Genomic DNA, 14500 nt, shown 5'->3' with positions numbered 1-14500 from the left:
AACCAGGGCCATTTCTGTAGGAGCCACGCTCAGTGACGGCACATTGGTCCGACTGAAGGTAAAACTCACCTGACCTGGGAAAAACTGCTTTCAGTTGGCCATGGCCAGATTACTATTTTTTAAGGGATTTCACAATTTCAAAACCAAAACATTCCCGCTGTGTGATCGATCAGCCAGAAAAAAGCTGAAATCCCTCCGGCTGAGTGCAGCATGAGCTGACACTATTCCCATTTCATTACATGTGTCAATATTTTTTAACTTGACATGCAAGTTTATCGCATGTTATGAACATTTAAAATGTTATTCACAAATAAAAATAGATTGTTATAAAGAAAAGAAAAAGAAGAGGACCTTTATTGATCCCAGGGTGGGGACATTTTTAGATTGTTGATTTCAAAATGACACATTTTAGAGCCGTTATAATGTGAAACTGTAGGATACTTGCTGCTTATATCATCAGAAACAGATTCCAGCAAAGTGAGAGACACTTTATTATATTATTATAGATTGTATAGATTATATATTTTTGCATTTAGAAGAATAAAAGGAACAGGATACTGTAGGTGTATTAGCACTATGATTAGATTAGGTTGATTATTATTATTGTTAACTGGTGATCGCCAAAAAGTCCTGATCACACCTAAATAAAACAAACTATTTTCATCATGATGATGGTTTTAAGCCACACCTTGACCGCTTAGCTTTGCTCTCCAAAACAAATGATTTCTCCCAAAAGAACTGACATATTTTCCTGAGCTGTCTTGGCTCACAGTGGATTACTGCGAGGTGTTCCACAGTATTGAGAGAGGGGCTACCAACTAATGCAGTCAAACGAAAGTAATACGTAACACGTAAGAGATCATTTCGTTAACGATGCATCTTTTAGGGTGGCTGTTATTATATCAGGGTTATTTATTACAGCTCATAGATTGGTTTCGTTCTCACAGAAAACAAAATCACACCAGGTTTCTAGCAAAATCGAGCCAATACCAGATCTTGTCGGCAATCTAGGTTGAGTTGTTCAATCCAACTCAAGAGTGCGACTGCTGCTATTACATCCAGTATATCTGAAGGAACGGAACCAAAGAGGAAACGGTGTCTCCCTTCAGAGCAACGTCTCAGGTGTTGAAAGTGGCCTCAGAGGAAGGGGAAGCTATCCATGTAAAAATGCAAATTAGCCAATACTAATAAGCCACTGTTCGAGATTTCTAAAAGACAGTCTGCAGTGAAAGAAGAGGCTTGTGTGAGGCAACAAGTACCTCTGTTGTCCTCGATGTCTTCATCACGAGAGTGCTCCGAGAGGGGGTCTACAGGGGCCTGAAGCACTGCCACGCTGTTCTGGTTAATGATCTTCAGCTTCAGCTTTGGTTTGGGTTTTCTGCGCCGCGATGCTGCCGCAGACAGACTCTGCAGCTGGCACAGCCCAGATTCAGTCAAGCAAACACCATCCTGGGTGTAAGTCCTTGACAGGTCTGTCAGAAGAAGACGAGGACAAAACACACAATCATGAGCATATAATATATACCAACAGTTCAGAGGTGAAATTAAAAACCTATCCTTCATACATTTACCTTCAAATTTAATTAAATCAATTAAGCTAAATTCAATTGTCTTAATTTGCTGTGGCTGGGTGTAAAAAAATAAATACAATAATGGATAATGGATACTCATCGTTATCACCTGATTTGTTGTCCTTCAATTTGCTTGGGGTCACCATGAATTTGGAACACCCAATTTCTGAAGTTGTGACAAGTTCAAAAAAAAAAAGAAAAAAGAAAAAAAAAAGATCTTTTTAATAGTAACACTAATTTTTACTGGAGTACTTTTGCAAAAATATGAAGTGTTTCAACTGACATTCGGTCTGATTTGGGAGTAATTTAGACCGAGTATTTGCAAGTTTAGATGTTGCATAGATGCGGTTCACTTGAAATCCCACATTTACGTCACATAGACGCAATCTTCAGCCCTAACTGTAAAATCATATCAGTTCATCCTCAAATCCAAGAAGAACCAAGAAATGATTTTAAGAAATCACTTCTTTGTGTGTACTGAGACAGATGATGAGAAGCAGGATATCAACACAGCAGTTATTCCGATGGAGGAAAAAAAAAATGAAATGAAATGTCTCTTCTCGTTACATTCCACCAAGTTGTTAACTTACCCATTTCTTTCGCCTTGGTGACGATTTGCGTCATAACTTCAGGCTCAATAGTCTCTCTGGCCTTGGTCACAACTGCAGTGGAATAAAAGACAAAACAGCCTTTGAACACACCCTTCAAAAAAAGCAGGATTCTCTACAGCAAAGAATAAGGTTAGAGACAATGAGAAAAAAACAAAAACTTAAAGGAATCACTGTGCATCAACCTTTGGTGGACTTGAAAGCTCGACACACTGTGCAGTCAAAGCTACTGTCAGCAGCATTTTCCACTTCTTCCTCTGAATGGAGTCCCTGACAAGACGCATGGAACCATCTATAAAAAAGAAGGTCAAATTTGGGGTCAGTGTTTCCTTTTTGGGTTTACAGTGTTTCTCTTCTAAATTCTTTATTTTTTTTTCAAACATATTGAAGAAGGTTCTCTGGGCTGACAAACTTTATACAAACCACACTAACCTGTCACATTGGCGACACTGCAAAATTGTGGTGCCTTCACTGTAGTCCACAAGGCAAATGGGACACGAGGAAAGGCTGGCACAGGGGGCACACTGGGTGTAATTATTCTGCCACTCACACCTTAGGCCTGGGGTGGTGGCGCCACACTGGGTGCAGGACACGCACCTGCAGGACAAAGAGGAGACAGAGGTCAGTCTAAACACGTCCTACGTCAAGTAGGAAAAGGCAACTTCAAGGCAACTGGACTTCAGAGAAAAAGACAACAAATGAAGGATTTAAAAAAAAAAAAAAAACTGTCCCTGGTTTGGCAAAGCAATCAATTTAATTGCGTCTGATGAATAGTTAATGAGGTCAACTTTTTTCAGAATGATTAAATAAATCTCAATTTGTTCAGACTCAGATCACAAACACAAATCAACAAAGCAAAAACAACAATTATGCATTCAGCAATTTCATGTTCTTACCGCTCCAGTTCTTTTCAAATCATTCCTACGAGATTCACGTTTAAGTGACTTAAAGATCGCTCACCATTTGCACTTCCAGCTGTCTTTGGGCACATTCTGCAATGGGGGATCCAGGCAGTAAGTGTGGTAGCTGATGTCACAGTCGTCACACAGCAGCAAGCGGCCAGGATCTGTGGCTTGGCCACAGGCCTCGCACACTGTGCACTCCAAGCAGCGCCAGCCTTTACTCAGCACCACTTTGGTGATCTGTCAATGCAACATCAGACATTCAGATAGATTCTTAAGTATGAAAAAAATGTTAGGGATTTCTGGGGATTGTAGAAAAATAAAGTCATCAGGAATTGTACCTTGATGCCAACACAAAATGGATGGTAGCACTGGCCACACTGAGCGCAGGCCAAGAGACGGCCCTCTGCACCAAGGCCAAAACTCCCACACACCACACACATGTCCTGGGGAAAAACAAATCATGAGTATCCCTCTCTGCCATAAGCCATCATATTTACAGAACAAAATTCTTATCCTAGCGCTCAATCAATTCCCGGTGTACAATTTTTTTCTATTTAAAATAATGATTTTTTTATTAGGCTTTACACAATCACGTTTTTTGTGCCGATCACAGATCACCGATCAGTGAGTTGAAATAAACCGATAACCGATCGCCGTTCCGATCTCGTGAGGAGCAATATTTAAATGACTTGTTTATGTTCACCCCTTGCCTTCTCACTTTCCCGACTATACGGACGAGCACCGTCTAAAGCTGTTTGCATTAGCATCCGTTTCGGAGTGTGCTTTTCTTTTTCTTTCTCTGCACTGCGTTTCTTGAACTCGACATGGTCCTCGACATGTATCTTTTCCAAGTGCCTGATTAAATTTGTCGTGTTGAAATTTTTTGCCGACGTTCCCCCGCGAGGTACTGTAGCGTTTGCATATATTGCAGATAGCTTGTGCTATGTCTGTTTCTCTCACTTTGAAAAACTTCCACACCTCCGACATGTTTGTTTGTGTCGCCCATGGATGTTGCTGTCGTGAAGATTCAAAGAAACTTTATTGTGCGTCACATAGCGACAGTACTCAAAACAGGAAGAGGCACGGAGACGAAAATTAAGTTTTTTGAATCATGAATCATTAGCTCTCAGATACAAACAAATAAACATGTCAATGCTGTGAAACTACTTAGTAAATGAGACAGATTAAAAAAAGTTTCAACACGACCATGACGTCATTGATCGGATCTGTGATTTATGACATGACGCCCGATCTCAAACATTTCAAAAAATGCCAAATATCGGCCGATCCGATATAGCCGATATGATCGGTGTAAAGCCTATTTATTATATTAAAAACAAAGCAAGGTGACACAAACAGTAGGTCCTGGCTTATGGGGATGTTATTATTGTATACAGTTTTTGGAGTCTTTCATAGAGCGGCTATTCTTTCACTGCATTGTTTTAAAATGGAATACTGACGCAGATCCTAAGTAGATGGTAAGACATAAAATTCCATCGGTGCAATCGTGTGTTTTCAAAATTTGAGTACAATAAAACTGCACCTGTTTTAATGTGAAATTGTCATTGCTGGAAAAGATGACCACTGTGCTGTGCATGGCGTTGTCCTCCTCTTCCTTGACTTGGTATGGTGCCTCTATTGTGATGATCTGCACAACGTCAAAAAACGAGAGAAAAAAAACAAACCACGGAATATTTGAGATTTTGAAAAATTTGGAGCTTTCATTACTCAGTCAGGAATGAAAATACAAAAGCCGTTAACAATATGCAAGCTGTAAAGCCGACGCTCAGCAGTACGCACCCCAGGGTTGATGCTCGGATTCACTCCGTTCTTGCTTCTGGCTCTTCCGCGTCCGGCTCTTCCGGAGAGACCAGCACCTCTGGGCCTCCTCCTGCCAGGGAAGCCTGAGCCTCGACCCTGTGGAGGCAGGACAGAGGTAAGAGACTCTGCTGACATGTAGACACACTGTAGGGAAACAAGGCCTTTTCCCATTACACAGGCTCACGAAGGCTGAGGCCAGCTCAATGTTCTCTTATGAACTTATGCTCTTTCTTAAGGTTTGCTCAGCGTACACGGTTGCATGCTGTTTGCTGTGGAAAAACACTGGCCCTCTCTTAACTTCAAGGTCCATTTTTTAGAGTTCTTGAGAACACTGTGAGGGAGAACATTTTTCCTTCTGCGATGAAAAAGCATATCATTCTACAGTGTCGTTTGCATGGATTCAATCAAGATTTCCTTTTACATTTCTTTCCCAGACAGCCATGTAAACTGAAGACAGAAAAAAAATCAGCCTTTGAGGCGTTAGTTCCTTTAGAACATGAGCATATTTCCTGTAGGAAGGTGTCACCTGGTCATGGCTGTCAAACACAAGTGAACTTCCCAGCACCTGCCCTGTGTCCCTATTCAGCTCCCCTTTTGTTCAACACAGACGACAGCGCACAGCCTCTACCTACCCACTGCGTTGCAGACAGGCACACAGTATGCTGCTGCTTAACCTGGGCAGCATACTGTGCAAACTTCACCCGGCTTTGCTAAAAGTATTGTCTGTCACCACGGAAACAAACTGCAGCTGATTTTCACCAAGTTGAAAGGAAAAATAAATATCTGCATCACACTCATGCAAACAACATCAGAGAATGCACTTTGCTGACATGCTCTGCGTGACAGGCAAATTCATTTATTAGTTTGTATATTAACCAACGTAAATATGTGGCTACACGCTGCCCTCGTTCTCATCAACTCTGCTTCACGGCAGCCTGCGTGAGCACCAGTCAATATCTACCCCACCATCAAGGGTGAAGCTTAACCCACCACTCAGGGGGATGGTGATGGTGATTGCGGGCTACAGTACAGGTCAGTGGCAGTCAGGAACACTCAGGGAGTGCACGTCACCAGGGTAAACAGGGAGCTAACAGAGGGCATCTGCTGCCCTGCTGTCTCTGTTGAGCCACATTATTTACCACTCTGATGCTCCAGCCGGGGCTGCCAGAGGACTGCCTGGTCTTTGGGACGTCCCACCCCTCCTGTTGGTCTGGTGACCAAGACAAGGGGGAGCTCACACTGCTATGGGGACTCCATGCACCCTAAGGCAAGGGAGGGTGGGTGAGAAAGTGACAGAGAGGGAGGGAAGAGGGTGACAAAATGCAGCAACTTAAAAACAAAGCCAGCAAAGAAACAAAACATACCAAGAGAGATGTTAGAGAGATGTGATGAGCGGAGCCTCTAGTTGGGGGAACTATTAAAGACAAACTCGTGTATAAAGCGCATTTGTGTTAGGGGGCGCCCAACTGTGCACAAATACACAATACATGGGGTTATTTTGTCATTGTCTGCAGATCACTATTTTGTCCATGCAACACGTGTTTGAACAGGCAAATCTTTTGTGATATTTTTTCAAGACAAGACGTGAGAGAAGCATGAAACGGTGCAGGCTGCACCTGGTGGGGTAATTGCTACTCAGGCAACTGTGTCTATGACTGACTTTATATATGAAGTAATGAAAGTGCATCAAAGATGTCAAGTCAAAATCAAGGTGGTCAACGCAAAATCTTGAATTACCTGCATCTAATCAAACCCTATTAGTGTGTCGTGGGACACACTAATGGTGGGAAATGGTGACACTACAATATGTGCAGCATTTCAGTTTCATTGGAGAAAATTATTGTAGGCCAAATTCAGACTAAGCCCAAGTGAGCTCCACTTGCAGAAAAAAAGGCATATAAGTAGAGGTATTAACACAAGTATTTTGTAAATTACTCTTCCCTCTCTTCTGCTTAATTCAATATATTTTATAGCCAATGGCTTTAATTTAATATACATGAACATTTATCTTTGCTGCTCTGGGTTAAATGTCTTAATTCAAATTCAATTCATACATTTTAATGACAGAGGAATACTGTTATCAGCACTGTAACAAAATTAAAGTGTTCAGTTTTGACCCACCGCAGCTGAAGGTTTAGTATGGAGCTAACTTGGGCATGGTATTGGTTATGGACCTTGTGATTTAGCATTTACCGAGTACTCATTCTCAAATGGAAAGTAAGGTAGCATGGGACACAGATCATAGAAAAACAAATCTGTTCACAATATTCTGCACTAACATTTACTGGTCTGTTAATATATGCAATGTGGAGCAGGCAAATCAGCGTTAGTTATGTTAGTGTTTACATTCAGCATGGTGCTTATTAGACATTAGCAAAAAAAAAGAATATTTGAAAAATACATCCCCCACCAAGCTTTGTGCCCGACCGAGTTTAGCAGATTTTAATGCCGATTTCCTTTGTTTACAAATTAACAATACCAAGTTTAAATAAGCTGCGTCATTAATGTCCTGCAACGTGACCGCTTTAAGTTTTGTTAGGTGGGCATGAGATGGAGGGAGTGACTGATGAAAATGCCACTGAGGTAGAACGTTGCAAGAACTGAGGGCAGAAGATGTCTTGGCAAACAAAAACCTTCCTAAAACAAATATAAACAAAGAATAAATCATACTGTGCAAAAACATTTGGGGACAGCACAGGAAATTTTGCGAAAACAAACGTTCTCCAGCTATACTCTCATAGCATGCTGCAAGGTAAAACTTGGGAACCAGTCCAAACATGAAAGAAACACATCATTAACACCACATAAGCTGCTTTGACCAAACTGAACCACCCAACATAATCCATCTTCAAAGACCAGGCAGCATCAACAGTAAATATTAGTCATATAAACACCAGCTAATAGCCTGCTGCACTCAAGGAGCTCCATTTCCGCCCATGCAGTGTGGACGAGACGGATGAAGGCCAACGTGACAAAATCTTTGACAAGATATCTCGCTTCCTACCTGCTTCACTCGCGGCCTCCCAGGAGAAAACTTCCTCTTGGTGATGGCTGGCTTTCCCATTCCTATCTTGGGGGTAAGTGGTATAAGTGTGGTGGTGGTGGTGATGATGGTGGTGGTGGTGGTGGTGGTGGGCGGCACACTGCTATGTTCACCCAACAAAGGTGGGATGTGGGTTTGCAACGGTTGTCTGGGAGATGTCTCCTGGGCCAGAGGGGTGGGGAGCGAGGGAAAGGAAACCATTTCTGCCAGCCTTTCCACAGATGTCTTCACTGGTTTCTCCTCTGGAGACAGGCTGGAAAGAGACACGCTGGGCTTGCTTTCTGGCATAGTGTACGTCTCCTCTGATTTACCAGAGGGTGAGAGCTTAACAGTCTCTGCCAGGTTCCTGTGTAAAGGACCCTCCGCTGCCTCCTTAAGAAGGTCTTTTGGAGCCGTTTCCGGGAAAGAGACTCCCACTACATCCATTCTGGAAGGTTGGGACGGCGAGGCCTCCACTGGTTGGTCTGTGAAAGGTCCTGATGCAGTATTTGGTTCTTTGGTGACGGGGATGATGGCCTTTAAATCCTTTGTGCTGGGGCTGGCCGCGGCCTCCACGGAGCAGGCCTCTGCCGTTGCTGGTTTGTTTTGCAGTGTGGTATCCTGGGTCTGCTGCAACTCCACGGAGAGGTCGGCTGCACAAGGCTCGCTCTCCTTGTCCGAAGTTGGTGTGGACTCGGCTCTCTCTGGAGAGGCTCCTGCTGGTTTAGTTTCTGTGGGCAGAAATGCAAGGACCCAGTCAAGTGACTCCATCTGAACCGTGAGTTAATAAGAGCTTTTACAAATTCTTTTGAGTGAGGGAGAAAAAATATGCATCTCATGCAAACTTTCTAACTGCAATGGCCGTTTCCTTATTGCCGTTTCCTTATTGCAAACTAATTTGGTTCCACAACATAGACCTTGCAGGTTGTGCATACAAACCTGGTTTGCACTCTGTAGGGGTTTTGTTGGGGGAGGATTCAGCAACTTGCCTCTGGACATCTATATCCATGGAGGATTCTGAAATATGGACAATATTCATTAAATATGAATGTGTAAAACTAAGCTGTCAAAAAAAAGGAGATACGGCCAAAAACATTACGATAGAAAGTTGTGGGATAATAATAAACACCACAGGAAAATGTCTGGCTCTCATCCCCAAGGAAGTATTTTCTGCTCGTAGTAACCTTAATAACTAAATGCTTTAAATCCACGTCACAACTACACACTATAATATGTTATAGGTCATGGAAACCAACTAGATGATTCACTACAGTGGCCGTATATTTTTTGCATTTTATTCATAAATGTCAATTGAGTTTTAAATGATTAAATGCAGCAGTAGAGTAAAAGTGGTATTCATTGTATTCATTATAAATGCTTGCATTTAATTATTAACTATTGCCTCAGCAGAGACAAATATTAGACACAATTGTCGGTCAAAACTGCGTAAGAAGCATTTGCAGTGTACATCTATCCAGTGTATCTAACTGAGTGATGCCACTGTGCGTGAAGTACGTCTGATGGTTCCCCACTCCTGCCTCCGTATCAAAGACATCAGTGGGCTTGGCTTGTCTGACATGAATGGTACCAGTCATTCTTGACTATCAGGCACCCACACATCGAGCCATTATTCCGCCAGACAGCCTCTGACCCCACAGACAGCCCAGTCTTAACGAGGGGGCCCACAATTTCAATCCACAACTTCCCATGTCACAATGATCCTGACACACACATGCACCTGCTAGGCATCTCTGCCAGGGATGAGGGTAACCATGACAACCAACATCCCAGGGTCTGTGTGTTCTGGGCTCATGACTGTGCAGCTTGCAGGTGCTCATCCGGTGCCAGTGCCAGAAAGTCAATTAGGATATGGGCCTCCAACCATCTCAAGCCTTCAACTATTGACCAAGCTCAACAAACATTCTCATTTGTATTAGTGCGCCTACTTCCTACATGTCCTACAGTTAGGTGGGGGAGGGGCGGGGGTGATGGCTGAGGCAAAGACAGAGCTTTCCTTAATGCAGCGGAGGCGTAAAGCTTGCTCTAACTCACTGCCACAGGATGGCTTGAACCACATTTGGCGGATGAGCCACGGTAGGCCTGCTGTTAAACCCAGGGTGGTTAAGAATCTTTGCAGGCGATAAGGAGCTCTGGTAAATGTCCTTAATGACATTAGAAGCAGGCAGTTGGCATATCATTGCATTTTTCAAAATCCCTAGATATACAATAAAGTGAAGCAGAAAACACACTTGCTTTCTATCAAGGCATTTTCTGTCTCTTATTTAGGATAGAGTGCACAGACAGAGAGACAGAAACAAATGCAAGACGGCACAATTTAAAATGAAAACAAGAACGATGTGTTCAGTGTTGTGAAAAGAAATCTCAAAATGTTCTGTTAAAGTCTAACTCTGTTCAATTTCAGGGACATTTTCATTTTCACCAAATAATGTTAAACCAACATTTGCGCTATTCTATGAGAAGTACAACCTTGTTAGCCAGCTCGAAGGTTATGGTTCACAATTGTCAGGAAAGAAAATGCCAGTTCAATGAAAGCCCATGAGTACTGTGCACAGAGCGAGGAAGCAAGGAATCCATGTGAGGCATCGGCAATGAGCCGGCGTGGCTCCGAGGCAGGCTTGCAGACAGAGGAGCCAGCAACAGCACCATCATGCTACTCCTATCCATTCTTTTTTTTGCAAGTGGAGACTGCTGCTGTCTAGACAGTGTGGGCAGCAGTGCTAGCACTAGCACCCTCAGCTCACCACTCATTTCTCATAAGAGTGCACAGCGTGCTCAGCTAGTGCGGGCCAGTCCAAGGGCCACACAGAACTTTGTACCAGCGGATAACCAGTCCCACAATACTAAAAAAAAGTCCTTTTCCTGTAAAGGTGTTCCATGGACAGATGGACGGACAACTTGAAGAGATCATGCCTCTGGCCGCTGCTACTGCTGGCACAGAGCAGGCATGAAACAGCAAAGCATTCTTGAGTATCAATCCCATTCACACAAGCTGGCAGAACATCCTTTCTCTTGGGAGACAAGAGAAGGAACCAAGTACTTCTAATTTTCAACAGTTACAAAGACAATGGCACGCCTTTAATCTGTCAGGAGTAGGACACCATCTGGCTATTGGAGAAGCCCCTAAATAAAAGAGAGGGCGCTTTTCTTTGGTCTTAGTCCAAAAAAAAAACAAAAAAAAACCCCTCAATCCTTTCATCTGTAACAACTGGGACTTCAAACTTTATCAGGCACTACACGCTGGTTTTGTTTTGAACAGCCCAAACCTGAGAAAAAAAAATAAAAAATGATTTTGAACAACGGGGATTTCGGTCTCTGGTTTTAAATGTAGAACCCGGTGCTGGTCATTTTACATAAGGGGTTGGCACAAGGAAAAGAGATCCGACTCCCAACATCGGTGTGCATTTAGTTTCTTGGAACAAAGACCTACCAGACTCCGTGGCCAACGTGGACAGCTTTTCCTCCTGGACGGTGGCTTGGACAGGCTCCGGATCCGAGTGCAACTGATCAGCAAGCAATTCTGGGTTTGGGTCATTGTGCATTTCAGGAGAAAGCTGAGCGCCAAATTCAAGGTCTGTGTGCTTTTTCGCCAGCTGTAGGCCAGTTTCAGAGTCTGTGTGCACGGAGGCTGGCTGAGAGCTGGGCTCTGGGTCTACGTCCATAACCTCTGCCTGCTCTGCAGCAGGAGACCTGCAGTTAGAACAAACGTAGTCCTCTCTGGGGTGGATTTCTGCTTGGCCTGAGTTCTGACGCTCACACTCCAGGTGTAACCATCTGTCGGGTGTAGGGGGTACAAAGGAATGTTACTGAATGACCAGATAGGAATGGTTCTGTCATATTGTAAATCTGATAACCCCCCCCCCCACACACACACACTCATTTTGATTAAAAAAATAAAAATAAAAAAATTTACAAAAATGTATACGATGGAGGAAATGTGATCCAAGAGTTTAGATTATAATGAAAGGTTCTGTACCTCTTACAAACGTGGCAGAACAGTAAGTCTTTGTGATGCTCTGGGTCCAGGATGCAGGCACACATCGGACAGCACAGAGCAGGATCCTGATTTTGGACACATGTCTCACACAGCAGGCTGGTGTGGTGCCACTGTTTGCTCGTTCTTGTTCCACACTGGATGCACACTCGGCAGTTCTACAAAGCAAATACAATCCGTTACTATTAGGGATGCAAATGATCGATTCATTCATTAATCGTTAGTTGATTGACCTTATCGATTGACAACTAATTAATAAGCGGCGATTTTTCCTGCGAACCTAAATTTCACAATGAAAAATGTGTAAGGAAGACATTATTTAACCCTTAAATAACGTTGAGGGTCCAATGTGAACAATTTTTACATTAGAGAACAGTGAAAACACCCTAAACATTTATTCTCCGACTTTACGTTCACTTCTAATAGGTCACACTTTTTTTTTCTTTTTTTAAAAGTTGTTTCAAAGTAACTTGTTCTAGGTATACAGGTATACACCACGCCATTTAACAAGAGAAAAAACAGTGTAGAAATGTTTCAATTGATTGTGACTAATGAATAATTCTTAATTGACAATTAATTGATGGTAGATTAATTGTTAATTGTCCCTAGTTACTATAATGACGATTTAGAAAGTTACTGAATCTCGTTTTGCCGCTTTGTTACGTGCCACTTAGAACTTCAACAATGACTTTGTGTGCGCCCAACTTTTAGAAAGATGATTGCCCATTGACCACAACTGTCATGTGAGCAGAAACACTCGTGTGGCAAGCACGCAGGAGAGCCGAGTTGCAAGGATGTGTGTGGGCTGTGTTCCTTCTATGCTGAGTCAGACAGAGAGCCAAAGTGTAAAGACCTTTCAGCACCGACTGCTTCAGCCTCATCCGACCACTGCAGAAAATGTTTTTTGCGTGGGTTGTTAACAAGCTACCTCAATGACAAACGGCACTTAAACGGCGGGTGAATAAAAGAGAGGCAATGATATTGCCAAGTGTTATGGCAGTGCGTATGTAAATACACTCACAACAAGATTGCATGGCTGTACTGCTGATCTGAATCCGCCAGGATTAACCAGGGTAAATTATTTGAAAACACACTTTGGTCTCTAGATGCATTGGACTCTCTCTCGTGTGTGGCAGCTCTGAAACACTTGCACGGACAAAGTGATTCATCCTTTCCTACCTTACACCTCCATCCGTTGGTAGGAAGAGAATCCATGGCAGGTTGGAGACAGAAGGTATGGTAGCCTTTGTCACACATGTCGCAGACAAGCATTTTAGTGTCCTCCCCTGGGTTTCTAATTGAGCGAGAAAGAGAGCGAGAGAGAGAGAGAGAGAGAGAGTTACACAAATTGAGCAAGGATAGCACTGACACGAAAACACAGCCAGAGGTTTGCACAACAGTGACATCATTCCTACAATTCTTTCAGGATTCCCCCCCTCTGATGCAAACATAATCATTTGTGCTTGTTTCAACTGAAGACTTGCATTGCTTAGCCCAACAAAGGGAATCAGGGAAATGGGGAAATCTGGTGCCATCTTCTAGCACCACACCATCTGAGTGTCACAACCCCACGGAACCCGTGTTCATCCACAAATATAGAATTTACCATAATATTATCATGGCACTGTGGCCTATTTAAATAGCGAATTAAAAGCTCAATGGACAATGTCACCCTGAGGCAAATAGAAGTGGTTGTTAAAAAAGCTCCCGTGCTGTTTAAGTGAGGTCAAAAGGTAAAAGACTGAGCTTCGGGGTACAGCATCCAGCTAGCGTCTCGCAAACCACAAAGGTAAACAAACCAGGAGTGAGCACCCTGCTCAGTAGCCATGGGGGGAAGGTATGCAGAATAACAGTAAAGGAAAAGGCTGGAGTAGAAAACAGTGTGAAATATGGTAATTGGGTGGGTGGGAAGGAGACTTACTTGCATGTCTGGCAGATTTTACACTCGGGGCACTGCCAACCTGCCCTTCTTAGAGGGGTCACGGCCATGTCCAGGCATATCCCATGGTAATGCTGACCACAACCGGTGCAGAAGAGCTGGTCCAACAGGTCTCCTGGGCTATCGCACAATATGCAATTTACATCATCTGCAACTATGGGGGAAGACAAGCGAATTGAGTGTCAATAGCATCCTCACGAGACACGTGAAAAGTCGCTTTGCCCGTTAAACAAAAAACAAACAGTCATTCTATTTAGGGACATCCTTGTCGTACATTTGTCAACAGCCAATTCATGGTGTTCTGGGCAGAGAAGCGAGAGACTTCTGATATCCTGAAAGGTCCCAGCTGCCCCTGCGCAGGGGTAATGGTAGAGTTGAGCACATCCTTCAGCACAGCACTTAATGGATGCTCCAAGGCGCTTACAGTATGCACAGTGCTGCAAAGAGAGAAAGATTGCTCAAGTCATTGAAAATATTTTTTGTCACAACATGAATTTGCATACTTAAAACCACAATTAAAACATGTCCACAACAATTAATATGACATTTCTTATAATACAATAATATATATAATACATCCCTTTACACTGGGGTGTCACTTTGAAGTTCACCACCTTGACTG

At 43.1% G+C, this 14500-nt stretch overlaps 1 protein-coding gene across 8 annotated transcripts in view; it reads right to left on the bottom strand.

Annotated features, from left to right (window-relative positions):
• Nucleotides 1-14500, bottom strand: part of kmt2cb (lysine (K)-specific methyltransferase 2Cb) — a 54690-nt gene that overhangs the window by 24543 nt on the left and 15647 nt on the right. For 6 of the 8 annotated variants that reach the window (XM_076021428.1, XM_076021432.1, XM_076021429.1 and 3 more), the window contains 17 exons: nucleotides 14153-14315; nucleotides 13861-14032; nucleotides 13119-13233; nucleotides 11922-12097; nucleotides 11376-11719; nucleotides 8867-8944; nucleotides 7910-8658; nucleotides 6045-6167; nucleotides 4885-5001; nucleotides 4628-4732; nucleotides 3423-3527; nucleotides 3140-3321; nucleotides 2612-2776; nucleotides 2365-2471; nucleotides 2162-2233; nucleotides 1681-1737; nucleotides 1260-1472 (listed from right to left, as the gene is read on the bottom strand). In XM_076021428.1, coding sequence (XP_075877543.1) covers nucleotides 1260-1472; nucleotides 1681-1737; nucleotides 2162-2233; nucleotides 2365-2471; nucleotides 2612-2776; nucleotides 3140-3321; nucleotides 3423-3527; nucleotides 4628-4732; nucleotides 4885-5001; nucleotides 6045-6167; nucleotides 7910-8658; nucleotides 8867-8944; nucleotides 11376-11719; nucleotides 11922-12097; nucleotides 13119-13233; nucleotides 13861-14032; nucleotides 14153-14315 — 3043 coding nt within the window. The remainder of the gene's footprint in view (nucleotides 1-1259; nucleotides 1473-1680; nucleotides 1738-2161; nucleotides 2234-2364; nucleotides 2472-2611; nucleotides 2777-3139; nucleotides 3322-3422; nucleotides 3528-4627; nucleotides 4733-4884; nucleotides 5002-6044; nucleotides 6168-7909; nucleotides 8659-8866; nucleotides 8945-11375; nucleotides 11720-11921; nucleotides 12098-13118; nucleotides 13234-13860; nucleotides 14033-14152; nucleotides 14316-14500) is intronic. The other 2 variants (XM_076021430.1, XM_076021433.1) reach the window with 2 other exon arrangements.

This window comes from Nelusetta ayraudi, unplaced genomic scaffold (assembly GCF_046127955.1).
Source record: "Nelusetta ayraudi isolate G7.1 ecotype Tasmania unplaced genomic scaffold, CSIRO-AGI_Nayr_v1 ptg000011l, whole genome shotgun sequence".
In the NCBI taxonomy this organism is placed as follows: domain Eukaryota; kingdom Metazoa; phylum Chordata; class Actinopteri; order Tetraodontiformes; family Monacanthidae; genus Nelusetta; species Nelusetta ayraudi.
Note: the sequence above shows the minus strand (reverse complement) of the source record. Positions and strands in the feature narration are given on the sequence as shown.